Source organism: Camelus bactrianus, chromosome 5 (genome assembly GCF_048773025.1).
Source record: "Camelus bactrianus isolate YW-2024 breed Bactrian camel chromosome 5, ASM4877302v1, whole genome shotgun sequence".
Lineage (NCBI taxonomy): Eukaryota > Metazoa > Chordata > Mammalia > Artiodactyla > Camelidae > Camelus > Camelus bactrianus.
The window spans coordinates 22,506,144-22,532,853 of NC_133543.1; the positions used below are offsets into that span (position 1 = coordinate 22,506,144).

Consider the following 26,710-nt stretch of genomic DNA (forward strand, 5'->3'; position numbering starts at 1 on the left):
TGTACATGGGAGTGGGGGTGGGGTAGAGGTTCTTGGGTTCCATCAAATAAATCCAATCAAAAGCAGACATTCAGCAGGAGTCTAGCCTGCCTGACTCCTTTTCAAAGCTAGTTTGCTTCTTCGAATTTCCATCAAGGTTCTTTTACAGTAACAGGAAAGTTTATTGTGTTCACCTTACCTATTTAAAAAGGCCCTTTCGAGATGATCCCTTTCCTTGTCACAGAGATGTGTAAGAGGGGGGTCTTTATTTCTTAACAGCTGAGATTCTGTTCTTCACCATGACACCCCACAGGAAGAAAATTTATCCCTGGACTTTTGGCCATTTGATTTGAAATACCCTAATTAGAATTTGGGATTCAGAAAGCATCTGCTCTTTGATCCTCTAAGGGCTCTCCAGCTGAAGGCGGGCTGCTGGGGCCACGTGTTCAAGAACATGGACTCTGGACCAGGCTGCCTGGGTCTGGCTTCCAGCCCCACCCTGTCAGCTGTGAGTTTGGGCAGGTCATTTAACCTATTCATACCCCAACTTTCTTATCTGTACAATAGTGATGGAAGTAAGTAGTGACCGTCTTGTGGGGCTTATTGTAAGGTTTAAATAAGCATGTGTAGGCTAAGTGCTTAGAAGAGTGTCTGAAATACACTCGCGCTGTATTGACTTTAGATGCTGTTACCTCCGCTTGGGGCAACCGGCTGGATTGTGTAGTAGGTAGTATGAGTGGCCATTCATTGACCGTTGCTCTGCTCAGTGCTTTATATGCGAGTTTCTCCTTTAGCTTTTCTTACAGTAATTCCTTGAGGTACCTACTATTCTTTTATCCATTTCACAGAGATGTAAGTCTGTGGTCACACAGCTGGTAAACAGCAGGGCTGAGATTCAAACCCAGGTCTCTCTGACTCCAAATCCCAGCCCTTGCCCCTGCCGCTGTTCCGTAGCTCAGTCTGTGGTTGTGTGGGCACTGGGTGTGGGTGTGGACGTGTGTGGAGGGTGGCGTAGAGGATGCAGGAAAGCAGCCAGCATTGGGGTGATTTGGAGAGGCCTTCTGAGCCTAACTAAGCAGACGATCAGACAGTTCTGCAGCTTCTCTGCCCCCACGTCAGTCTTCCTGGAGAGGAATTGCGTAGGGACAGGAAGTTGGGGAGGGAGTCAGGGTTCCCGTCTTCCTAGAATTTGTAATTTTTCCTTCTTCTTACAATCCTACCTTCTATCAATTTCCTGCTATATTACAGCCTCCACCCCTCCAATACCTATATGTGCGTGTTGGGAGAGAGGTAAGTCTGGGCCCCAGGGCAGAGTGGTGAAGCCCTGTTTCCAGGTAGCGGAAAGAAGTTTGGCCTGGAAATCAGGGGACCTAAGTCTTGGTCATCTTTTTGCTCTTGATTAGCAGGAAAACCCTGGTAAAGTCACAGCGTTTTTTTGGGTCTCATCTGTGAGTTTAGGGTTGGAAGGTGTCTAGTCAGCCTTCTCCTGGGTCTCTTACCTCTGGCAGCAGAGGTGTTGGTGCTAAGGTGGTGGTGGTGATACCGGTGGTGGAAGAGGAGATGGAGATGGTGATGGTGGTAACCACAGTGCCACAGATGGTAATGATAGCATGGAGAGGGAGGCAGTCGTAGTGATGACGTTGGTGGAGGAGGTGAAGCGGATGGTGATGATGGTGGAAGTGGTGGCAGAGATGGTGTTGATGGTGGTGGAGATGGAGATCAAGGTAGAGGTCATGGTGATTCTGGTGGAGGTGGTGGTAGAGGTGGAGATGATCATAGAGGTGTTGATGGTCATAGCTAACAATGAGCCCTTATCTGGCACCAGGCTCTACTTAGTGCTTTATATCCATTATCTCATCTAATCAGCCCAGCAGTCCATTTTGCGTATAGGAAGCCTGAGCTTCAGAGATTAAAGCTGGTCATCCCTCGGTGGGCACAGTTGCCCTGGTCAGATGGAGGTAAAGCCAGAGGTGCCAGGATGTAAGTTACTGGGAAATTTATGTCAGGCCTAGAGTGGGAGGGGAGTTACTCTGGCCGTCCTCACATTCTGCTCTCCCCAGACCCTCTCCCTCTACAACCAAGCTGTGCCCAGGTGGAAATTTAGGGTTATACCTGCAAGAGTTCATTCTTCTGAGTAGAAATTGTCTCCTACCACCTTTACCAAATGCTTTTCTAGGTGGTTCCTCTTCATTTTCCTGTGAGTTCCCCCCTTGGTTCAGACCCCAACCCTACGCTTTGGGTTTGGGGCTGCAGCTTCTCTGACAATGACTTGTAGCAGCTTCACGAGGGACTATGCTTTGGTTGGGGGAGGACTGAAGTGAATTATTTTGGGACAAGCATATGTCCTCCAACATGTGTCTTTGGTGAATGTGGCTTTTCTATATCCCCTTGACCTGCTGACCCTCACCTATACTCTGTACCCCATGAGGCCATATTGGAGAGAAACAGGAAAAGAAATGAGTTTTTGGTGCAGGAAACTCAGGGCTGGGATAGTGGCCCACGGGCTGGGAGACGAAAGCTCCTGGTGTCTGAAGGCACTTGTCAGACCCAAGACCCCTCACTCCTGTCCACACCTCCTTCTTGGGACTAGGCACTCGGACCTGGCTTGAATGTAAAGGTGATCTCGTCTTCCAAGTCCTACTCTCTCCTCCTCTGCTCCTCAGGATAGGGATGGAAACCATACAGGCACTGGGCCGAGTCAGGAGGCTGAGTACTGGCCCCTCTGGATGGGGAAGCTGGCTTCAAATGGATTCTGTATACCTTAGATGAATGCATGTTAAATGCTCTCCTATCCAGCCCCTTACCTGACCTCCAAAACTCCTCTCCCGCTTGTAAATATTTATTGAGAAATTACTAGTAAAGATGGTCTGTTACATGCTGAGGATACAACAGTGAAGATGGAACCTCCTGACCTTGTGGAGTTGATGGTCTAGTTCACATGTAGCGTTGTGATGACAGGGGCAGGAGATAAAAGTGCTGGCGATGTCATTGTAAGGAACTTGATATAGCCTTGTGGAGATAAGGAGGGCTTCCTGGAGGCAGTGACGCTATGCGGAAACTTGCAGAATAGAAGCTGGATGAAGCTTGGGCAGTCGGGGTGAGAGGAGGAGGGAGGCAGGGAGAGAGAAGGTGGAGCAGAGAGATCCGCATGTGCAGAGGCCTGAAGGTGGTTGCTCACCCGCTATGGGCCCGACCAGCCTTGGTTACGAGCACCCAGTGCTGGTTCTCCCAGGAGGGCCTCCAGCAGGGACCAGGACCCACAGGCACGTTCCTGCCTGTCCAGCACTCCTGAAATGCCTGCGTTGCCTCTGCTGCGTGGGCTTAGCCGAGTCCTGCTTCATCCATGAGCCACTTGGTTTCCCTGGGCGCTGAGGGGAGCACGTGACCGGTGCTAACAGTATGAGACTAGGAGGCACCATGTTTGGATTCCTGGGCTGTGTGAATGTGGGCACCTCTTCCTCGTTCTCCAGGGATCCTGCTGGTTTACCAGGAGGCTTGTGTCCGAGGGTTTTTTTTTTTTTTCAGTGCTAGCATCCTGGGGGGCTAGTTCTCTACCATTTGCAGGAAACTCTATTAGAAACTGCAGCCTTGCAGCCATAAAGCAGTGTTTGTAAGGGGCATGGCCTCTCTAGTGGAGAGGGTGGCCCCATCATCACACGGTCTGCTGCTCCCCCCACAATCTTGGAGGGCATCAGGGCCCTCAATACCACCACCCACTCCTGGGCTGCGCGTTCCCAGGGAAGAGGCATTTGGCTTCACCTGTCTGCTGAGAAACAGTGACAGTCTTCTGCAGCTCCCCCAGACACGGGGACTTCACTGTCAGCGGATTCTGAACAGACTGTTGCATAGAAAGCCACACAGCTGCATAGAGGTGAGATCCACATAGAAAAATATTTATTTAACAGATTCCATTTGATCATTTCCCATGCATTCACAGAGGAACAGAGGCACTAGACCACAATGACGGCCCTAAGTGCTGCTTTGAGTGCCAGGGGCTGCCCTACAGCTCCCGGACAGGAGGGCTCGTTTTAGAAATACGTATGTTGTAGTGATGTAGTTTTCCTTGCGCTGAAGCTTACGGAGCAGAATGAGATGGATGTAATGCTTGGCAAATTGCAGGCCATTTGGGATCTGGGTCTCTGGCCTCAATATGGTGGATGGAGCCACACTGGGGAGACTGTCCCTTCCTGGGTTTCATCAAATGGCTGGGGCAAGAACTGGACATCAAAGCATCTGTCTGCATGGACAGAAGCAGTCATCGTGGCCTTTACATCATTTGAAAGCTGTAACCTGCACCCTTCTCTGAAAACCAAATCCCAACAGCTCTTCTGTCTTCTCCTAAAGAACATTTCTCAATAGACACGAGAACAAGTAGGCAGATCAGAGTTTTAAAGGCAGATCCCTAAGCTGATGGGTCATGAACAGTGACCTGAAGGTGTCCAGGCAAGCCCCGGCAGGGTCAGATGGAGGGGCTCTCAGGGGTGGTGGTGTCCAGTGCACGGCCGTCACCTGTGTCCCTCCCACCCCATCTGTGCTGCTTCCACAGTGGCAAACTTAGCAATGAGCGGTGACCATCCTCCCAGGAAGCCACCTCTTAGCTATAAAGGAACTTGCCTGTGACTGAGGGAGTCGTCGTCTCAAAGCCGTCCAGGAAAGTAAGGGGAAGAGAAGAGGTGTGTGCTGGTGATGTAAGCAAGGCTGGCTTGGCTTGGTTACAGGGACCTTGGGAAAAGGTGGAGGGGAGAAGGCAGCGTGAAGAGAAAGGAGAGATACCATTGCCTTTCTTACTGGAGAAACATGTAAAGAAGAGGAGAAAAAGGAAAGGGGAGGAAAGGGAGAGAGAGGAGGAGAGGCAGGACCAAGGTGGAGGGCTGTGCAGGGAAGATGAACCAGAGGGAGGGGTGTCCGAGTTACCGGCAGCTCTGTGTTACACTCCTTCAAAGGTGATGCTTCAAAGGCCAGCTCACGTGACTGCGATGAGACCACACGAACGCTCACTGATCCAGCTCCACCTCCATCTAGGCTGCGCCTAGAAACAGTGGTTCTCAAATCTGAGTGCACACCAGCGTCAACCAGTGGTCTTGTTAACGGCAGACTGCCTAGCCCCGCCCCCGGGTCTCTGATTCAGCTGGTCTGGCCCGGGGCCTGCCACGTGCATTTCTAACGCGTTCCCAGGTGGGGCTGACGCTGCCGTTTGGTGAACACCCATCCCTTCAGAACCACTGTCTTAGAGGTTGGAGACCAAACCAAGGTTGGGGCTGCTTTGGGTTCCTCGGGACAAAGTCAGTAAGAGCAACGTCTCAATTGGCTGGTAGAAGCAGACTGGCAAACACCAGGCTATAAATCAAGAAAGCGCTAAAACCTTTTATTTGGATGTATCTGTTGCTTCCTGGCTCTTCATTCAACTAACCATATGCTTACTTTCCAGTGGCAATTGCTGTTTAAATGTCAGTTGACAAGCAGCTGTTCCCCACCCTGCTTGCTATGTGCGAGTTAATTTATTGCCCCCAGACCCTGATGGAGAATCTCCACCCCCACCCCTGTGTTCTGGCCACGCTGAGCCATGCAGCTCACAGCAGACAGCCCTCTGTGTATTCCCTCCATCCCCTGCTCGTGCTGTGTCTTGGGGTGGCTGCCATCTGCCAGGCGAACTCTGACTCTCCTTTAATTTTCCGTGTGTTCCCGCCCTCAGGTGGGTCACCCAGCCCTTCCCATGGCTGCCATCCTGTGCTGCCGCGATTGCTCTCACTACCCTTTGCAGACAGGCACCAGGCTGCGGCTACCTCACCATCCTTAGCTTTTCATCATCAGTGCTTAGGACGGGGGTCCAACTCCTGCTCACTGGGGCTAGGGGTAGGGAGGAGTTGGACTATTGGGACAGAGAGGACGGACAGCTCTATTGATCCCAGAAATCCTAAATCTGTGTCCCCAGGGCTTCAGTGATTCAGTTAAATGGGCTTCTAACCCCAGGTGGAAAAGTCAACCTTTGGGATTTAAGTCACACAGAATACCTTTGCTTGGGAAAGGCTCAAATTTCCAGACCGTTTCTGCTTAGTATGAGCTAAGTATTTTTTTTTTAAGCAGGTGCTTATGTAAGATTGGTAGGATGGGCAGATGGATGGATGGACAGACAGATACAGAGAGGTGGATGGATGTGTAGAGGGTGTCCTTATATATAGACTTGGTCACCAGGTAATGACTTGGAATCGTATTTTGTTTTCCAAACATTCTTGAACTCCTTTGGATGGACTTCATCTTCCTTTTGAGGGGAGACATGCTCCAGAGCTTTGTCATGTGCCTGTTATTGAGGGATTTGGTTCTAACGGAATCCAGACAGTGTCTGGAAGTGCGGTGCAGACGTGAGCTGGGTTCGGAGATGGACCTGCCTCTCATTGCATTCCACCCTGGGAACAGTCAGCACTTGAGCCTAAAACTGAAAACAAACCGAAAACTCGTACTCTTGTTTAACAAGAATGAAAGGCTTGTCTGTCAATCTCGGGTAGAATCCAGTGTTCTGAGCAGCATGGCAAGGTAGTGGGGGTCCTGCCACCTTGACCTGTGAGATCTTGGGTGAATCTCTTAGCCTCAGTTCTGTCATTTATAGGACAAAGGAGTTCTGGAACTGGTCTGCAAGGTCTCTGTCTGCTTTCCCATTCTCTGATGGCTGGGAGATGAATTCTGGGACCCACACATGGTTCCCTTCACTTTAAAGATCGGAGGGAAGAAAACACAGCATAGTGTCAGAGGTATGCATTCGGCCCCATCCCGGGCAGCATAGCTTAATGTACTTCTGAAGACTCAGCCAAGCAGGCTGAATTGAATGCTGTTGAAGTGTCAGGCTTCAGTGCGGTATGTGTTGGACATCTGCACTACTTCTGTTTTTTAAACAACACTATGCTGCCGAGAGTAAATCTGTGTCACTACCTAATGGCTCTTGTCATTTTAGTGTAGTGATCAAGGAGGAAAAATGGAAGTACTTTATGTGGAAAAACAGGTAAGATATGAAAGTATTTCTTCACCCAGAGTGCCAGGCTGTCGGGAGTACAGTACTGATCTATCACTAATGCACTTAAAACAGTTTACCTGCTTTACATGACTGAGTTCAGTTTGCTGATCTTCATTCAAGTTCATACTAAAGTTGTTTAACTTCAGGCTACACATGACACCACACAGACCAAAGCATTATAGATTTTTCTAAATGTAATATACAAGCCCAAATTGATTTCAGCCACACGTAAATTTAGTTACATCTTTAATATATGCTATTCAGGCATGAGTAAAACTTTAAAGCTTCGGTCTCAGCTTCAGAGTAGCTGGAAATACAGCTGAACCAGTTGTTAAACAGAATAAAAAGTCACCTTTGGACATGGTGTTATTCTCGGCAATGTGTTATCTAAAATAATGAAAAATGTGTTTTCAAATGTGAAAATGAACAATTACTTATTATTATAAAAGAATTTTTTTTTATTGGGGGGTAGTAATTAGATTTATGTATTTCTCTAAGAAAAGTACTGGGGATTGAACCCAGGACCTCGTGAAGGCTAAGCATGTGCTCTACCACTGAGCTACACCCTCCCCTCAAAATGTCAGTTCTGTAAGGGGACTACTTTGACTTCTCTTCCTTCCTTCCCAAAGGCTAACCTCTACGACATTGCCCCTGGACACACACCTCACACTTGCCCTTGGCTGTACCTGTGTGCCCAGTGCCCCACTTTCCAGAACAAAATCTTTCGAAGCACAGGAGGAAAGTCCCAGCCAGTTGAGGCGGGGGAAGTGTATTATATTCTAGCAGCCCTGGCAGAGACTTGGCACCATCTGGGTTATTCTAGAATGACTAGGCAAGGCTTAGAATGAGGAATGCAAAATACAATTTTGTGCTTTCAGAACTACTTAGGCCTTAAATAATTTGTAGTCCCCCTATAGGGAAGGCTTTATGTGAAAAGACTAGATAAATCTGGTTTGTAAATGCCATGGCTGGGAATGCATACTCAGAAATATGACCAGAAGTCAACCTTGGTTGCATTGTCAGAATCTTAGGAGGATAAATACAGGCCAGGCGGGAGATTCCTGGGGTGTTTCCTTGGTTTGGCAGGACTCTCTCAGTATGTGGCTGGGAAGTAGGGAGAATGGGAAGAGGAGGAAATAAAGAGCCTTGCTGCTTTGGGGAGAGACCAGGAAGGATAAGGGACCTGTGCTGTAGCCAGTTGGGTGGCCCTAAATGCAGTGTTCTATAAAAGCCACACTGGGTTTCAAAGACTTAGTATGAAAAATTATAAAATATCGCATTTGGTAGCATGTTGAACCCATGTGTGAAATGATATTTGGGGCATATCAGATTAAAAAAGAGTTGATTTCACCTGTCTCTACTTTTTGAGTGTGGTTGAGATTTTAAAATTACAGTTGTGGCTTACATTTCTAGTGGACAGTGCTGCTTAACATCTATTATGTATGGTGGAATGTTGGCTCATATTTACAGTCTTGCTTGTGTTTTATTTTTCAAACTGAAACCGTGAGAAAGACAATATTGCATCTTATCTATATCTCTTGTGGATTTTGGAGTCCAGCAATCATGTGTCCTGGCTGTAGCCCTGGGGTAACTAAGATTCAACTTCTTCACCTACAAAATGGAGGTAACAGTTTTGACCTCAGCAGGCTGTTATTAGAAGTGAGAAATGCACAGGAAATTAGCAGAGAGCACTGAAACTGACATGGGGAAAATTCAGTAAACAATCGGTATCATTCTTACAGCTCATGACCTGTCTGATGGCCTCGTCTTTTAATCCCTGACCATTTCTAACTCGGTTCCTTGTCTCACTTGTCCTCCAAAGTTGTATTTGCTTTCCTACCTATTTACTTCTACACCCAGAAAGCCAAAATTTCCCTTCTTTTTCTCATCACTGAAGAATCCCTGGTATGCTACCTCATCTTTTGCTGCTTGTTCAGACTAAGGTACCGCCTACTTATTTACTTTAGCTGCTTCAGTTTCAGGGCAAGGATTCTCTCCTGGCTGAAACTACAAACCATCCGCAATCCTTCATCTGACCTCGTTCCTTGCCTCTTCCCTGGGATGCTGGGTCTTGCCTTTTACGGAACTCTACTTCTTTTGATGGGTCAGTTGATCAAGGACAACTGACACCAGGCAAAGGGGGTGACGGTAATGGGAGCATAAGGGACATGTAAATAAGAGGTCACGAAAACAGACAGGATAGGAGAAGAGCACTTTTATCACATCTCTTGCCCCCACATCCCTGCCTTTAGCTCTGCTGTGTTCAACCTGTGGTAAGTACAAGGCGGTTCTCATTGCCTTTCTACAATTTTGCCCCCTGATGTACAACCTCCCACTGTGTAGCACAGCACACATCTAAAACCCTGTGCTCAAGATCCATACTCTAGGAAATCAGTCCACAGAGGAAGATGGTTGTTACTTGTTCTCTCAACTTCAGTAGCAAGGAAGAGGAAAAAAATAAACGTTGTGAAGATGTGTCGCTTCCCTAGCTATGGTGAGCTTCCTGGCTCCTTTACAATTAATGAGATGAACCTTTCTGTCAGAGCTGTAGGAGATAAAAACAAGGAGAAATAACTTAAGAACACACTTGGAATAGCACAGGTGGCTGGAAGCACCCGTGCCTCTTAAAGCAATGGAAAAAGAAAGCCCCCGATTTCCTGTGCAGGTTTTATTTTTTTTTTATTTTTTTTTTTTTTTTTAGTTATCAGAAAAAATGATTTCTGTTCCCAGCTGTAACTAGGTGCTTCAGAATACACTCTTGACTTAAGGTGGTTTTTTTCTGCCTTTTCATCAGATCAATGTTACTTTGCCTATTTTTAGATTTACTGAGTGTTCTCAGGGTAGCAAACTCAAAGGAAAGAAATAAGCAAATTGCAGGCTTGACAGGATTAAAAACAAAAACAAAAACAAAAACAAAAACCAACCCTTGGAAATTAACAGGGCAGCAGGTTTCCAAGGTCCTCTTTGCTGACAGCTGGGATTTTTGGAGGATGGGTTATTTCAGTGCCAGAGGCCATACCTCGGGCCTTCCCCCCCACCAGGTAAGGGGATGCTCAGGTGAGTGAAAGAACCAGCCTTGGGTTGGTAAATGTGGCTGTTCTCCTAGAGCCGTTATTAATGAAACATTTACCACTGCTCAAAGGCAAGAGGGGTCACTGCCAACAATAATTTCCCTGTTGTTTCCTAGAAAAGCAAAGAGCTTTGAAAATGTGTATAAATAATAATGTAACAAGGAAAAATTCAAGTTTAGGTGCTGGAGGAAAAATTTAAGATACCAGCTGTCCACGTAGATAGAAACTGACATTCTGATGTCTTAGCTCCCCAAGACCTTCCTTTTCTTGTTCTCTTTACCTTTTTGGTCACTGTGGGTAAATACTCATAACACTGTGATATCGGTTGTCCTTGGTTACCTGGCAACTTTTTCTGTCAGAGGCTGTGGAAAGAGCATTGACTGTGATTCGGACAGCGGCTTTGTGGGCATGCACACATCTGTCCAGCAGTCAACTGGATCCCCGCTTAGGGGTCCACTGGGTGGTGGGTGGCTCTTCAGGGCCTGATCTTTTCTGAACTGCTGACGCTGCTACAGCTCAGTGCCACAAAAGCAGTGAGCATCTTACCAGCTGAAGAAGGAAGTTTTATATTTTCCATTGTTTTCCAGTAACTTTTTTCCCTCTATGAGGGTGGCAGAGATGATTGATTATATATAGAAACATCCGAAAAGAAACAGAAGTGCTGTTATAGATATGAGCGTTGTTATTACACGTGTCCATACCTACTAAGCCTATTTCCAAAAAACACCCTCCTGGAGACAGGCTACTCCTGATTTTGCCTCCCCTGAAGCTGAATGCAAAATCAGTGTCGCTATAAACACTTTGTTCCCAAAGGGATGCCACTTCCCTTTGTCTTGAAAATATCACTGGTCTTCTCTACGCAAGCATTCATCTTCCATCTAGTCTTTAAAGGACAAAACCAGATTTACGGGCTACATAAAATGCTTTCTGGATACACAAACCACAGTGAAAACATTTTTAAAATTAATAACCATCAGCAGGTATAAATAATTTGTCCAAAGCATTAATGGTCTTTAACACAGTCAACGCCCCCTGGCCTTGAAAGAGTTTAAATTCTTTTTTTGCTAGTGGCAAAAAAAAAAAGCTGTCAAGCACAACTTGAAAAATTGGTACCATTTCCTGGCCAGTAAACACAGAACTGAGGGGCTAAAATATTTTGAGCATTGTGTTGTTGGTCTGAAGTGGTTGTTCTCTCTCCCCCCTCCCTCTCACCTGCCCAGGGCTGATTGTTGTGATGCTGGCGGTCTGCTGGATGCCTAACCAGGTTCGGAGGATCATGGCTGCAGCCAAACCCAAGCATGACTGGACCAAGTCCTACTTCCGGGCGTACATGATCCTCCTCCCCTTCGCAGACACCTTCTTTTACCTGAGCTCGGTGGTCAACCCGCTGCTGTACAACGTGTCCTCGCAGCAGTTCCGCAAGGTGTTCTGGCAGGTGCTGTGCTGCCGCCTGGCGCTGCCGCACGCCAACCAGGAGAAGCACCTGCGCTCCCACGTGGCCTCAGCCGTGGACAGCGCCCGCTCCCCGCGGCGCCCGCTCATCTTCCTGGCCTCCCGGCGCGGTTCCTCTGCAAGGAACACTAACAGGGTTTTCTTAAGTACTTTTCAGAACCAAGCCAAGTCTGAGTCCGAGCCTCAGGAGGTGAGCCGGGAGTCCCTAGAATCCAACTCAGAGGCTAAACCAGCCAGCCCTGCCATGGAGAATGGTTTTCAGGAGCATGAATTGTGACCATCGAGGAAGGAGGCCTGGAGTGCTAACCACCAGCCCTCCCGACGTGAAAGCAGTGTTACCCTCACGCAGTAGTGACAAAAGCAGCTGTGCCCCCACCAGGGACAGGAGTGGAAGCCAGGGGCCTGGGCACAGTCAGATGCCCACTTGAGGGCTGGTTCTGCCAGCCTGGCCTCGACTCTGGGGACAGACAGGGCCGACTTTCACTCCCCTTCCTTCCTTCAAGGACATACTGTAAATTCAGTCAGCCTGGACTGATTCAGCGCTCACAAAAATTTTTTCACATTCAGATCTTTCATTATTTGCAAAGGAACTAAACGAAAGAACACAGCTTCCCCTCCCTACCCGGAACTGAAGGACATCCAGAAGAATCTCGGGGAGCAGGGGGGTGGCAGACCAGAAGAACACTGCAGGAGGGGCCGGCATCTCCTTCGGCTTCAGCAGTGTGCCAAGAACAGGGCTAACATGAGGAGCAGGATGGTGCTGGGGAGCCCTGGCCGCAGGGCGGAGGCGGAGCTGCTCCTTTTCTTGGGCCGGGGCCCGTTGCAAAGAGGGGTGTTGCAGCAGCTGATGCACACCGAGTTCAGTTTCCCCGGGGAGCAGAAGGACTGGTACCCAGCAGAGGCGATGAGGCAGGCGGCGGAGGATGCACACGACTTGCGGTACATGATCCCTGTAACACAAACCCGAAGGAGCTGGGTTAACCAGCCTGTGCTGGCCAAGAGGACGGCCTCCGTCTGAGCCCAAATTCCCGTGGACAGCACCTTCTTACTCCTCCTATCGCCCAGAAACATGGTGGGGCCAGGGAGCTCATTCGGATTGCTTCATTGAGACCCCCAGACTACCCGACATACGCAGTGAAGGTAGTCATCACTTAACTTGCTCGTGACAGTTTTTCTCAGAGCTATTTGAGATGCCAATACCAGTGAATAAAGAGCTGTTACAATCAAAGTTTGTTTTCGTTTCACTTTGGAATTCACACTGTGTACTAGACGGAGCTTTTTATTTACTTTTTTTTGGTTCAAACTCTCATGCCACAGAGGACCACAAGCCAGGCTTTAAGATATCTCTGTTATTTATGAGCGACCACAGAGCGATGGCTCTCAGCTACGTGTTTATTAAATCCTGGAGTTCTCTCAATAAAGACCAAGCCCCAGTGTGACTAAACCACATCACTACGGAAGGAGCCCTGCTTTTCCCCAGGTTTGAGAGGTCCCAGGGGTTTGGTGAAGGGGTGGCCTGGCTGACAGTGTGCCCAGCACTGCCTTATTCTAAGGGGAGTTTTGCCCTTAGAATATATGGCCGTTTCCCGGTCAGTATCACACAGCCAGCAGTTAATAACACACTGTGGGCGCATAAAGGGGCTTCCCAGTAAGACTGGAAGGCCCAACTTCAGGAGCACGTGTGTTAGGTCCAAACTGCAACATAATCATCAGATTTGGGTATCTAGATAATCATTTGACTTCATAAAGCTGAAAGTTTACCCAAATAACAGCTAGGCTTATTAAAAACTTCCCTGGATGCCAGGCACTTTTCAGGGGGCTACTAGCTCGTTTACGACCTGCAACAACCCTATGACGATGGCCCCCAAGACCAGCCCCATTTCACAGATGGTGATCCTAAGGGCAAGAGAGATTTAGTAAGTTGCCCAAAGTCACACTTCTAGAAGGTAGAACATTGTGATTTGAACCAAGTATTGTGGTTCCATGCCATCAAATCTGTAGTACTGTATAGCAAGACAGCCAGCCGGTTAATCACAAAATGGTTTCGGTGGTAGTGTTTTTTGCAGGGGGGAAGAGACTACTTTGAAAATAGCTTGCGGTGTGTGAGGCCATTTTGTATCAATGAATTACCTTTTGTTTTGGACAGATGATGTCATCCTACAGCTGGACATCGAAGTGCATGCCTTTAGCCCATCTGCTGTCCCACATGGGGGACACAACACGTTTCACCAGGAGCCAGGGCTCCTTTCCCTTGGACTCCCTGCAGGGATGCGAGTTTGCAGGCATTGCTTTGATTTGTGCCCCTATCCACCCCCTGAGAGCTGCCGCTTTGGATGCTAGAGAAACAGTAAAAAAAAAATTGAAGTGCCTAAAACTTCCAAGTGGGAGGTAAAGAAGTACTTTAGATTTACATTAAAACATGCAATTTTACGTCATTTCTATAACTGCTTGTTTGTATGGGTTGATTTTCTAAGACTGTTAGGAGAACCCAGAAGGCAGCTGGTCTGGTAAGATGACGCCCACAGACAGGGGATGTGTAGGGAGAGGGAGGAGCGCTGCCGACGGCTAAGGCCCGTGCTGCAGGGCACTTTCACGTTCCCAGACTTCCCGTTGTCTCTCTGTGCTCACTGGTGCCCATTTTAGGAAATTAAGTTTTACTCACTTTTTATTCTTAAATATCAAAAGTACTGCCATTTGCCAGTTCAACTTCAAAAACCTCTTTTCCTTTAAGTAAATTTTAAAAACTCAATTAAGTAAATTTAAAAAATTCGAAAGTATTTACTGAATATGTTTTCACTACAAAAAAAAAAAAGAGAGAGATAAGGTGCAAAGACCCCTTGACCACCACGTCCAACCCTGGGTCCTCCTCGGAGGTGAGCACTCTTAGCACTTTGGGTGCCTCCTTCCAGATCTGTGTCTATGCACTTGCGTGTGTGTCCACGGAGAAAAGGTATGTGCTATGCTGTGTTTCAATTTGCATTTTTACTTAGTAATACGGCTGGGGATATATTTTTAAATCTAACTCTGTAGTACTATGAATCAATGATTTTAGTTAGATGAGTAATGCATGATGGGAGCCCCAGCTTTTGTGACTGCTGCCCAGGGGACACCACCAGATCACCTGGCTCTAGTGGCCAGTGGGGCCTATGCTCACTGCTCTGCAGGGCTGTATATATTTGCATTCTTTAAAAGTTGCTGCCAGAGGGTCTGCCTTCCAGTCAGCCTGAATCTAGGTGCTGAGATCCTCTTCTTTGGGACATTAGCTGATCTCAGCACACACACAACTACTGGGAGCTATTAAAAATAAAATGGGCTGCTTGGACAATTACAAAGGTTGACAAGATAACCAAAAGCTGGGTGGGGTAGGGTTGAATGACAAGGTACATCTCCTACACAAGACCAATCCTTTAAGACTGAGAGAGGTGGCTGTTCCATCCCATGCACAGAAACCAACATAAGCCATCAAAATGAAGAAATAGAAGAATATGTTCCAAATAGAAGAATAAAAGTTCAGAAGAAAATGTTAATGAAACAGACATAAGTAATTTACCAAAAAAAAAAAAAAGTTCAAAATAATGGTCTTAAATATGCTCACAAAACTTGAGAGAAGAGTGGATGAACACAGTGAGAACTTCAACAGAGAGAGAATGTAAGTAAGTACCACATAGACTTCTTATCTCAGAAACTTTTGAGGTGAGCAAGGTAGATATTTCCATTTTATGGGTGAGGAAACCAAGACTCTAAGGACCAAGTGACTTGACCAAGGCTCACACTGAGACTTTAGTGTGAGAAATGGTTCTGCAGAGACTGCCAGTCAAGATGGCAGAGTAGTCCCCAAATTCACCTCTCCTTGAGACTGCAACAAAACCACAACTGACTGCTAAACCACCACTGAAAAAAAAGACTGGGACCTAGCAAAAAAATCCTCTTCAACTAGAAACAAAGAGGGAACCATAGTAGGAGGGGCATGCTTGCTATATAATCGGGCCCCATACCCCCGGGGTGGGTGACCCACAACCTGAAGAATAATTAAGTTGCAGAGGCCCTCCCACAGGAGTGAGAGCTCTGAGCCCCACGTCAGGCTCCCCAGCCTGGGGTTCCAGCATTGGGAGGAGGAGCTCCCAGGACGTCTGGTTTTGAAGGCCAGTGGGGCTTAACCTCCAGGAGCCCCACAGGACTGGGGGAAACAGACTTCACTCTCTTGGGAAGCGTACATGGAAACTCAAGCGCCAGGTCCAAGGGCAGAGGCAGTGATTTCATAGGAACCTGGGCCAGACCTGCCTGCTGGTTTTGGAAGGTCTCCTGGGGAGGTAGGGGGTGGCTGCAGCTCACCTTGGGGACATAAAAACTGGTGGCAGAAACAGGAGTGTTCATCTAGCTACATGAGCTTTCCTGGAGGCTGACATCTTGATTGGATTATTAGTGCAAAGACCTAGCCCCACCCAACAGCCTGTAGGCTTAAGGGCTGGAAGCCTCAGGCCAAACGACATACTGGGTGGGAACACAGCCCCACCCATCAGCAGACTTCCTGAGCCACAAATGCCTCTAGACAAAGCCCTACGCGCCAGAGGTCCAGGACCAAGCTTCACCCAGCAGCGGGCTGGCACTGACTCCTCCTGCCAGGAAACCTGCATAAGCCTCTAGTACAGCCTCATCCAGCAGGTCCCAGAAATAAGAAAACAACAATCTCTAAGCCAATGGAAGGAATGGCCAGGCCAGACTCTACACTGTGACTGGCTGGACCCTGGCCCTTGGGTGACAAGAGAGGAGTGCACTGCTGGGACGCACAGGGCATCTCCCACAGAGGGCCACCTCTCCAAGATTGAGAAACCTAACTTACCTACCTAAAAATGCAAATAGAAAGATAGATAATATGAGGCAGCAGCAGAGTATCTTCCAAGCCAAGGCACAAGACAAAATCCCAGAAGAAATAAGTGCTGAGGAGCTAGGAAATTTATCTGGCAAAGAATTTAAAGTAAAGATGGCAAAGATGTTCAGAGAACTTGAGTACAGATGCACAGAGTGAGGTTTTTAGCAAAGAGCTGGAAAATATAAAGAATACCCATACAGATTGAAGAATAAAATTACTGAAATGAGTCACACACTAGAAGGAACCAAGAATAGACTAAATAAGGCAGAAGAACGGGTCAATCAGCTACAAGACAGATTAGTAGAAATCACTGCTGCAGAACAGGAAAAAGAAAAAGTGAAAAAAAAATGAGTTAAAGAGAACTCTGGGACAACATGAAGCACACTAACATTTGCATGATAGGGGTCCCGGAAAGAGAAGAGAGGACCTGAAAAAAATTCTGAAGGGATAACTGAAAACTTACCTAACTTGGGAAAGGAAACAGTCACACAAGTCCATGAAGTGCAGAGTTCCACACAGGATCAACCCAAAGAAGAACACGCCAAGGCAGATAGTTATCAAATTGACCAGAATTAAGGATAAGGAGAAAAATATTAAAATTAGCAAGAGAAAAGCAACAAATAAATTTATGGGTGTTGCTTTGTATGTTATTAGCTGATTTTTCAGCAGAAACTCTACAGGCCAGAAGGGAGTGGCATGATATAACAACCAAGAATACTTTATCCAGCAAGGCTCTCATTCAGATTTGATGGAGAAATCAAAAGCTTCACAGATAAACAAAAGCTAAAAGAATTCAGCACCACCAAACCAGCTTTACAACAAATGTTAAGGGACTTCTCTAGTCATCAAACCACAAGAGAAGAGGAAAAAAGACCTACAAAAACAAACCCAAAACAACAAAATGGCAATAAGAACATACATATCAATAATTACCTTAAATGTAAATGGATTAAATGCTCCAACCAAAAGACACAAATGGGCTCAATGGCTACAAAAACAAGACCCATATATATGCTGCCTACAAGAGACCCAATTCAGAGCTAAAGACACATGCAGTCTCAAAGGGGATGGAAAAGGATATTCCATGCAAATGGAAACCAAAGGAAAGCTGGAGTAGCAAGTTACATCAAACAAAATAAATTTTAAAATAAAGACTGTTACAGGAGACAAAGAAGGACACTACATAATGCTTAAGGGCTCAATCCAAGTAGAGGATATAACAATTGTAAATATATGTGCACCCAACAAAGGAGCACCTCGATATATAAGGTAATTGTTAACAGACATAAAAAGAGAAATTGACAATAACTAAGTAATAGTGGGGGACCTTAACACCCCACTTACGTCAATGGACAGATCATCCAGACAGAAAATCAATAAGGAAATCTAGGCCCTAAATAATACATTAGACCAGATGGACTTAACTTATACCTATAGAGCATTCCATCTGAAAGCAACAGAGTACACATTCTTCTCAAGTGCATGTGGAACATTCTCCAGAATCGACCAAATGCTGGCCCCAAAGCTAGCCTCAGTAAATTTAGGAAAATTGAAATTTTACCAAGCATCTTTTCCAACCACAATGCTATAAGGTTAGAAATCAACTATAAGAAAAAACCCTGCAAAAACTACGAACATGTGGAGGCTAAACAATATGCTGCTAAACAACCAATGGATCACTGAAGAAATCAAAGAGGAAATCAAAAAATACTTTCAGACAAATGAAAACAAAAATAACGATCCAAAACCTCTGGGACACAGCAAAAGCAGTTCTCAGAGGGAAATTTACAGCTACACAAGCCTACCTCAGGAAACAAGAAAAATCTCAAGTAAACAATCAAACCTTACACCTAAAGCAGCTGGAGAGAGAAGAACAAACAAAACCCAAAGTTAGAAGAAAATAAATCATAAAGATTAGAGCAGCAATAAATGAAACAGAGACTAAAAAAAACAGAAAAGATAAATGAACCTAAACGCTGGTTCTTTTAAAGAATAAACAAAATTGATAAACTTTTAGTCAGACTCATCAAGAAAAAAGGGAGAGGATCCAAATTAATAAAATCAGAAATAAAAAAGCAGTTTTACAACTGACACCACAGAAATACAAGGGATCATAATAGGCTCCTATGAGAAACTATACACCAACAAAAAGGACAATATGGAAGAAATGGACAATTTTCCAAGATTGAACCAGGAAGAAAAAGACAATATGAATAGACCAAATGCCAGTACTGTAGTTGAATCAGTGATTTAAAAACTCCAACAAACAAAATTCCAGGACCAGGTGGCTTCACAGGTGAATTCTACCAAACATTCACAGAACAGTTAACACCTATCCTTCCGAAACTATTCCAAACAACTGCAGAGGAGGGAACACTTCCAAACTCATTCTATGAGGCCACCATCACCCTGATACCAAAACCAGACAAGGATGTCGCAAAGAAAGAAAATTACAGGCCAACATCACTTATAAATATAGATACAAAAATCCTCAACAAAATACTAGCAAATCAACTCCAACAACACATTAATAGGATCATACTCCATGATCAAGTGGGATTTATCCCTGGGACGCAAGGATTTTTCAATGTCCACAAATTAATCAGTGTGACACACCACATTAACAAACTGAAGAATAAAATCTGTATGATCATCTCAATAGATGCACAAAAAGCTTTTGATAAATTTCAATATCCACTTATGATAAAAACTCTACAGAAAATGGGTATAGGTGAAATATATCTCAACACAATAAAGGCCATATATGACAAACCCACAGCTACCATCATACTTAATGGGGAAAAAATGAAAGCATTTCCTCTAAGATCAGGAACAAGACAAGGATGCCCACTCTTTCCACTTTTATTCAACATAGTTTTGGAAGTCCTAGTCATAGAAATCAGAGAGGAAAAAGAAATAAAAGGAATCCAAATTGGAAATGAAGAAGTAAAACTGTCACTGTTTACAGATGACATGATACTATGCATAGAAAACCCTAAAGAAGTAACCAGTAAACTAGTAGAGCTCATCAATGAATTTGATAAAATTGCAGGATATAACATTAATATACAGAAATCAGTTGCATTTCTATACACTCACAATGAAACAGCAGAAAAAGAAATTAAGGAAACAATACTATTTACCATCACACCAAAAAGAAGAAAATACCTAGGGATAAACCTACCCAAGGAGGCAAAAGATCTGTATTCTGAAAACTGTAAGACACTGATGAAAGAAACTGAAGACAGCATTAAAAAAATGGAAAGATATATACCATGTTCTTGGATTGGAAAAATCAATATTGTTAAAATAGCCATACTGCCCAAGCCAAAATACAGATTCGATGCAATCCCTATCAAGTTACCAACGACGTTTTTCATGGAGCTGAAACAAAAAATGTTAAAATTTGTATGGAAACACAAAAGACTACAAATGGCCAAAACAATCTTGAAAAGGAAGAATGAAGCTGGAGGAATCATGCTGACTTCAGACTATACTACAAAGCTACAGTTATCAAAAAGTATGGTACCAGCACAAAAACAGACACATAGATCAATGGGACAGGACAGAAAGTCCAGAAATAAATCCACACACTTAGGGTCAATTAACCTATGACAAAGGAGGGAAGAATACACAATGGAGAAAACACAGTCTCTTCAATAACTGGTGCTAGGACAGTTGAACAGCTACCTGTAAAAGACTGAAACTAGAACATTCTCTAACACCATATACAAAAATAAACTCAAAATGGATTAAAGACTTAAACATAAAACCAGATACTATAAAACTCCTAGAGGAAAACATAGGCAGAAAACTCTTGGTCACAAATCACTGCAATATATTTTTTGAACCAGCTCCTAAAGTAATGGAAATAAAAGAAAAAATAAACAAATGGGATCTAATTAAATGTAAAAGCTTTGGCACAGCTAAGAATACTATCAACAACAAAAAAGACAATCTCAGAATGGGAGAAAATATTTGCAAATGATGTGACTGAAATGTGACTAATTTCTAAAATACACAAACAGCTCATACACCTTAATATCAGGAAAAAAAAAAAGCATCCCCATCAAAAAATGAGCAGAATGCCTAAAGAGACATCTCTCCAAAGACATACAGATGGCCAAGAAATACATGAAAAGATGCTCAACATCACTAATTTTTAGAAAAATGCAAATCAAAACTACAATGAGCTATCACCTCCCACCAGCCAGAATGGCTATCATTAAGAAGTCTACAAATGATAAATGCTGGAGAGGGTGTGGAGAAAAAGGAACCCTCCTACACTGTGGATGGGAATGTAAATTGGTGCAGCCACCATGGAGAACAGAATGGAGATTCATTACAAAACAAAAAATAGAGTTACCATAGGATCCAGTAATCCCACTCCTGGGCATATACCCAGAGAAAAATATAATTCAAAAAGACACATTCACCTCAATGTTCATAGCAGTACTATATACAATAGCCAAGGCATGGAAACAACCCAAATGTCCATCAACAGATGACCAGATAAAGAAGATGTGGTATACTTAAACAATGGAGTAAAAAGAATAAAATGCCATTTGCAGCAGTATGAATGGACCTGGACATCATCATTCTAAGTAACTCAGAAGAGAGAAAGAAAAATGCCATATGAGGTTGCTTATATGTGGAATCTAAAAAAAAAAAAAAAAGGCACAAATGAATTATGTATTATTTATAACTTAAATGACTGATTTATTAATATGTGTAAGCACATTTGACTGTCCTTTATGATTCGATTACTGTATTCTATTGATTCTTATTCTGTGGTTGGCTTTATTCCTTTGATAACTACATAAGTTTAAAAAGCTAAAGCTCTAATGGTGGGAATAGTAAGTAAGCCTGACCATTTCTGCCCCATGTGGATGCAGGACTCCTCTCCCAGCAGTCCGTGCTTGAGCTCCCACATGGCTTGCTGAATTTTTCAAAGCTGCAGTGCAGTCTGAGACCTTCCCTATCCAACTTTCCATTTTTATCTTCTTCTTTTACAAGTATCAGACCTGTAGAACTGTCTGAAGGATTTTGAGGTCTACTCCTACTATAATCCTCTCCTCTTATTTTTCACCAGCATTTCTTCCAGTAAATTCCTTGCACTTCTAACTTGGGCTTGACATGTGCTAACTGGAGGACCCAGTGGATACAAGGGCTGCTGGTTCTTTAATCTGAAGCCCTCTAATAATGTGCTGTTACCTGTGGTGGGCATAGAGGAGAAGGGCTTTGCAGGTATCCAAGGGCATGATCACAGCATAGATAGGGAGTCGGAGTTACTGTGGAATCTGTGTATTTTTACCACCACCATATATTTTTATGTCATTTTAGCCACTTTTTTTTGGTGCATGTTCCTAAATATAATAACCCCACCCCCCAAATAGGAAAGTAAAAAAAAGCTAAAGCTCTAAGTTGTTCTTAGGAACAATGAATATTGTGTGTGTGTGTGTGTGTGTGTGTGTGTGTGTGTGTGTGCGTGTGTGTATGTATGCATTATATATATGAAAAAAATTGGGCTCTTTTTTCCTGTCTCATTTGTCTGCTTAATTAATAATAGATTTTCAAAGCCTGGGGAAAAAAGTACCACACAGAAGTCATAGAGCTGAAGAATACAATAATTGAACTGAAAAATACATTAGAGGGGTTCAAACAGCCAACTAGATGAAGCAGAAGAAAGGATCAGTGAGCTCTAAGTCAGGGCAGAGGAGCAATAGGAGCAAACAAAAAGGAATAAAAAAAAAATGAGGACAGTTTAAAGGACTCATGAAACAACATCAAGCAGATTAATATTCACATTATAGGAATCACAGGAGAAGAGTGAAAGGGGTAGAAAACTTATTTGAAGAAGTAATGGCTGAAAACTTCCCTAGCCTGGGGAAGGAAGGAGACGTCCTGATTTAGGAAGCCCAGAGAGTTACAAATAAGATGAATCATAAGAAATGTACATCAAGACACATGATAATTAAAATGTGACAATGCAAGGCAAGGAGAGAATATTAAAGGCAGCAACAGAGAAACAACTTGCTACTGCCAAGAGAACCCCCGTAAGATGAACAGCAGGGTTTTGAGAAGAAACTTTCCAGGCCAGAAGGGAGTGGCAGAATATACATAGTGGCACTTTGTTTTATTGTTCCTCACAGATACTTTGTGTGTGTGTGTTTTTTTTTAATAAACTGAAGGTTTGTGGCAACCTGAGTTTAGCAGGTCTATCAGCACCATTTTCCCAAAAGCACTTGCTCATTTCATGTCTTTGTGTCATACTTTGGTAATTCTCACAAAATTTCAAACTTTTCCATTATTATAACACTTCTTATGGTGATTTGAGAACAGTGATCTTTGACATCACTACTGTACTTGTTTTTCCTTTGTGCTTTTTACTTAAGGTATCTATTTTTAAAAAGACATAATGCTATGGCACACTTAATATAGTATAAACATAACTTTTGCATCCACTGGAAAACAAAAAAACTTGTGTGACTTGCTTTATTGCAGTAATTGCCTTACTGTGGTTGTCTGGAACCAGACCCATGATATCTCTGAGATGTGCCTACATTCAAAGTGCTGAAAGAGAAAAAAAAAAAAACTTCTGAACAAGAATATTCTCCCTAGCAAAGTTATAATTCAGAATTGAAGGAGAGGGAGAGTTTTCCAGACAAGCAACAGCTAAAGGGGTTCATCACCACTAAACCGACCTTGTAAGAAACATTAAAGGAACTTATTTAAGCTGAAAAGAGGGGGTGCTAATTAGTAACAAAAGATATGAAAATATAATTCTCACTTGTAAAGGGAAATACATAGTAAAGGTGGTGGGGCAATCACTTATAAAGCTAGGTTGAAGGCTAAAAGACAAGAGGTAAAAGTTATAATGACAATATTAGTTAAGGGATATATAAGTCACATGTGACGTTGAAAACAAAATGTGGCAGGGAAGGGTAGAAATTCAGAGCTTTAGAATGCATTCAAACTTGTTATCAACTTAAAATGCACTGTTACAAGTTGTTCTATGTAAGCCTCAGGGTAACCACAAATTAAAATGGAAATACAGCATACAAAAACTTATGGGATGTACCAAAAGCTGTTCTAAGAGAGAAATTCATAGTGATAAATGCCTACTTGAGGAAACAAGAAAAGTCTCCAATAAACAATCTAACTTTACACCTCAAGGAACTAGAAAAAGAAGATAAAAACAAAGCCCATAGTTAGTTAGCATAAGGAAGGAAATAAAAATCAGAGGGGAAATAAATGAAACTGAGACTAAAAAGACAACAGAAAAGATCAATGAAACCAAGAGCTGGTTCCTTGAAAAGATAAACAAAATTGATAAACTTTTAGCTAGATTCATCAATAAAAAAAAGAAAACTCAAATAAAATGACAAATAAAAGAGGAAACATGACCACTGAAATCACAGAACTACAGTTGATCATTGAAAGAGAAAGAGAGAAAGAAAGAGAAAGAAAGAGAAAAAGAAAGAGAAAGAAAGAAAGAGGCACCCAAATTGGAAAGGAAGAAATACTACACTTGATCTTAGCCAAAAGGCCGAGAAGCGATGGAAAGGAAGAAATAAAACAATCACTATTTGCAGATGGCACATTATTACATAGAAAACCCTAAAGACTACCCTGCCCCCCCACAATTTTATAACCAATAAATTAATTCAGTGAAGTTGTAGGATACAAAATCAACACACACAAGTCTTCTGTTTCTATACACTAATAACGAACCGTCAAAGACAAATTAAGAAAACAATCCTATTTACCACTGCTTCAGAAAGAATAAAATACCTAGAAATAAATTTAACCAAGGAAGTAAAAGAACTAAACACTGAAAATTCTAAGACACTGATGAAAAAAATTCAAGACACAAATAAATGGAAAGATATTTCATGCTCATAAATATGAAGCATTAATATTTTTAAATGTTCATACTATCCCAAGCAATTTACAGATTCAGTAAAATCCCTATCAAAATTCCAATAGCAATTTTTATAGATCTAGGACAACCAATCCTAAAATTTGTATGGAATCACAAAAGATCCCAAATAGCCAAAGAAATCATAAGAAAGAAGAGCAAACCTTGGGGCATTAAGGTCCCAGATTTCAAACTATATTACAGAGCTATAGTAATCAAGACAGTATGTTACTGGCATAAAAGCAGACACACAGATTAATGCATCAGAACAGAGAGCCCAGAAGTAATCCCATGCACATGTGGTCAGTTAACTTATGACAGAGGAGGCAAGAATATACAATGGGGAAAGGACAGTCTCTTCAAAAAATGGCTTTGGGAAAACTGGACAGCCACATGCAGAAGAGTCAATCTTGACCACAATCTTACACCATAAACAAAAATGAACTCAAAATGGATTAAAGACTTGAATGTAAGACCTGAAGCCACAAAGCTCCTAGAAGAAAGAAAAAAAAACATAAATACGAAACAGAAACAGACTCATAGACATAGAACACAAACTTGTGGTTGCCAAGGGGGGCAGAGGGTGGGAAGGGACAGACTGGGATTTCAAAATTTGTAGATACTGACAGGCAGATGTAGAATAGATAAACAAGATTATACTGTATAGCACAGGGAAATATATACAAGATCTTGTGGTAGCTCACAGTGAAAAAAAATGTGACAATGAATACATGTATGTTCATGTATAACTGAAAAATTGTGCTCTACACTGGAATTTGACACAACATTGTAAAATGACTGTAACTCAATAAAAAAATATAAAAAAAAAAAAGAAAGAAAATACAGGCAGCAAGCTCCTGGGACATCAGTCCTGGAAATGATTTTTTGGAGTAACCCCAAAAGCACAAACAAACAAACAAAAAAGTAAGTAAATGAGTGATACCACATCCAACTAAACAGCTTCTACACAGCAAAGGAAACCATCAACAAAAGGGAAAGGGCAGCCTACTGAATGGAAGAAAATATTTTTAAAGCATGTATCTGATAAGGGGTTAATATCTAAAATATATAAAGAACTAATACAGAAAATCTGATTAAAAAATGGGCAGATGACCTGAATAGACATATTTCCAGAGAACCTACACAGGTGGCCAACAGACACATGAAAAGATGCTCAACATCACTAGTCATCAGGGAAATGCAAACCAAAACCCAAAAAGTTATCACCCCACACCTGTTAGAATGGCTGTTATCAAAAAGACAAAAATAACAAGTGTTGGCAAGGATGTGGGTAAAAGGAACCCTTGTGCACTGTTGGTGCGAATGTAAATTACTGCATTCATTATGGAGGTCCCTCCAAAAATTAAAAACCAAACTACCATATAATCCAGCAACTCCACTTCTGTTTTTTTATCCAAAGAATATGAAAACACTAATTTGAAAAGATATATGCACCCCCACATTCACTGCAGCATTAGTTACAATTGCTAAGATATGGAAACAACCTAGGTGTCCACTGATGGATGAATGTATATAGAAGATGTGATACACACACACACACACACACACACACACACACACACACACACACACACACACACACAGTGGGGTACTATACAGCCATAAAAAAAGAATGAAACCTTGCCATCTATGCCAACATGGATGGACCTGGAGGGAATTATGCTAAGTGAAATAAGTCGGATAGAGGAAAGACCAATACCATATGATCTCACTTATAAATGGATTTTCAAGCAACAGCATCAAACAAGCTCACAGATACAGAGAACAGATTGGTGCTGGTCAGAAGGAGAGTACTGGGGATGGGAAAAATGAGTGAAAGAGATCAAAAGCTATAAACTTCCATTAACAAAATAATTGTCATGGGGATGTAATGTACAGCATAGTGACTGCAGTTAATACTGTATTGCATATTTGAAAGTTAAGAGAGTAGATCTAAAAAGTTCTCATCACATGAAAAAATCCTGAATATGGTGACTGGATGTTAACCAGACTTACTGTGGTGATCATTTTGCAATGTTCAAATAGTCAATATCAAATATTGAATAATAAAAAAGCGCAGTATAGGTGGACAGTTCCTTCCTTCCCTCTTAAGAAAAAAACAAATGAGTCCATGCTTCTCACTATATATTCCAGAGACAGTTTAAAGAGCTCTACAAATATTACATCATTTAATCTTTGCAGCAACTCTAGCAATAATCTCCACTTTGCCTATGAGGAAACTGAGGCAGAGAGAGGTTAAATAATTTGTGAGGGGCCATGCAGATAATATATGGCAGAGCTGGGATTTGAGCCCTGGAAGCCTCGCTTTAGAATCTATGCTGTCAGCCACTCTACTACACTTCCCACCATGGTACGTTTCCACTGGGAAACCAATAGCAAAAATGACACAC

At 43.2% G+C, this 26,710-nt stretch overlaps 2 protein-coding genes and 1 pseudogene across 3 annotated transcripts in view; 1 reads left to right on the forward strand and 2 right to left on the reverse strand.

The window, feature by feature from the left end:
* Positions 1-12,736, forward strand: part of GPR39 (G protein-coupled receptor 39) — a 304,862-nt gene extending 292,126 nt beyond the window's left edge. Inside the window, exon 5 of the mRNA XM_074363537.1 lies at positions 11,277-12,736. Within this exon, the coding sequence (XP_074219638.1) occupies positions 11,277-11,785 (509 nt within the window). The 3' untranslated portion in view covers positions 11,786-12,736. The remainder of the gene's footprint in view (positions 1-11,276) is intronic.
* LYPD1 (LY6/PLAUR domain containing 1) overlaps positions 12,223-26,710 on the reverse strand; it is a 46,443-nt gene continuing 31,955 nt past the window's right edge. For both annotated transcript variants that reach the window (XM_010973245.3, XM_074363540.1), the window contains one exon: positions 12,223-12,458. In XM_010973245.3, coding sequence (XP_010971547.1) covers positions 12,223-12,458 — 236 coding nt within the window. The remainder of the gene's footprint in view (positions 12,459-26,710) is intronic.
* On the reverse strand, positions 23,873-23,939 carry LOC123613750 (U2 spliceosomal RNA; annotated as a pseudogene).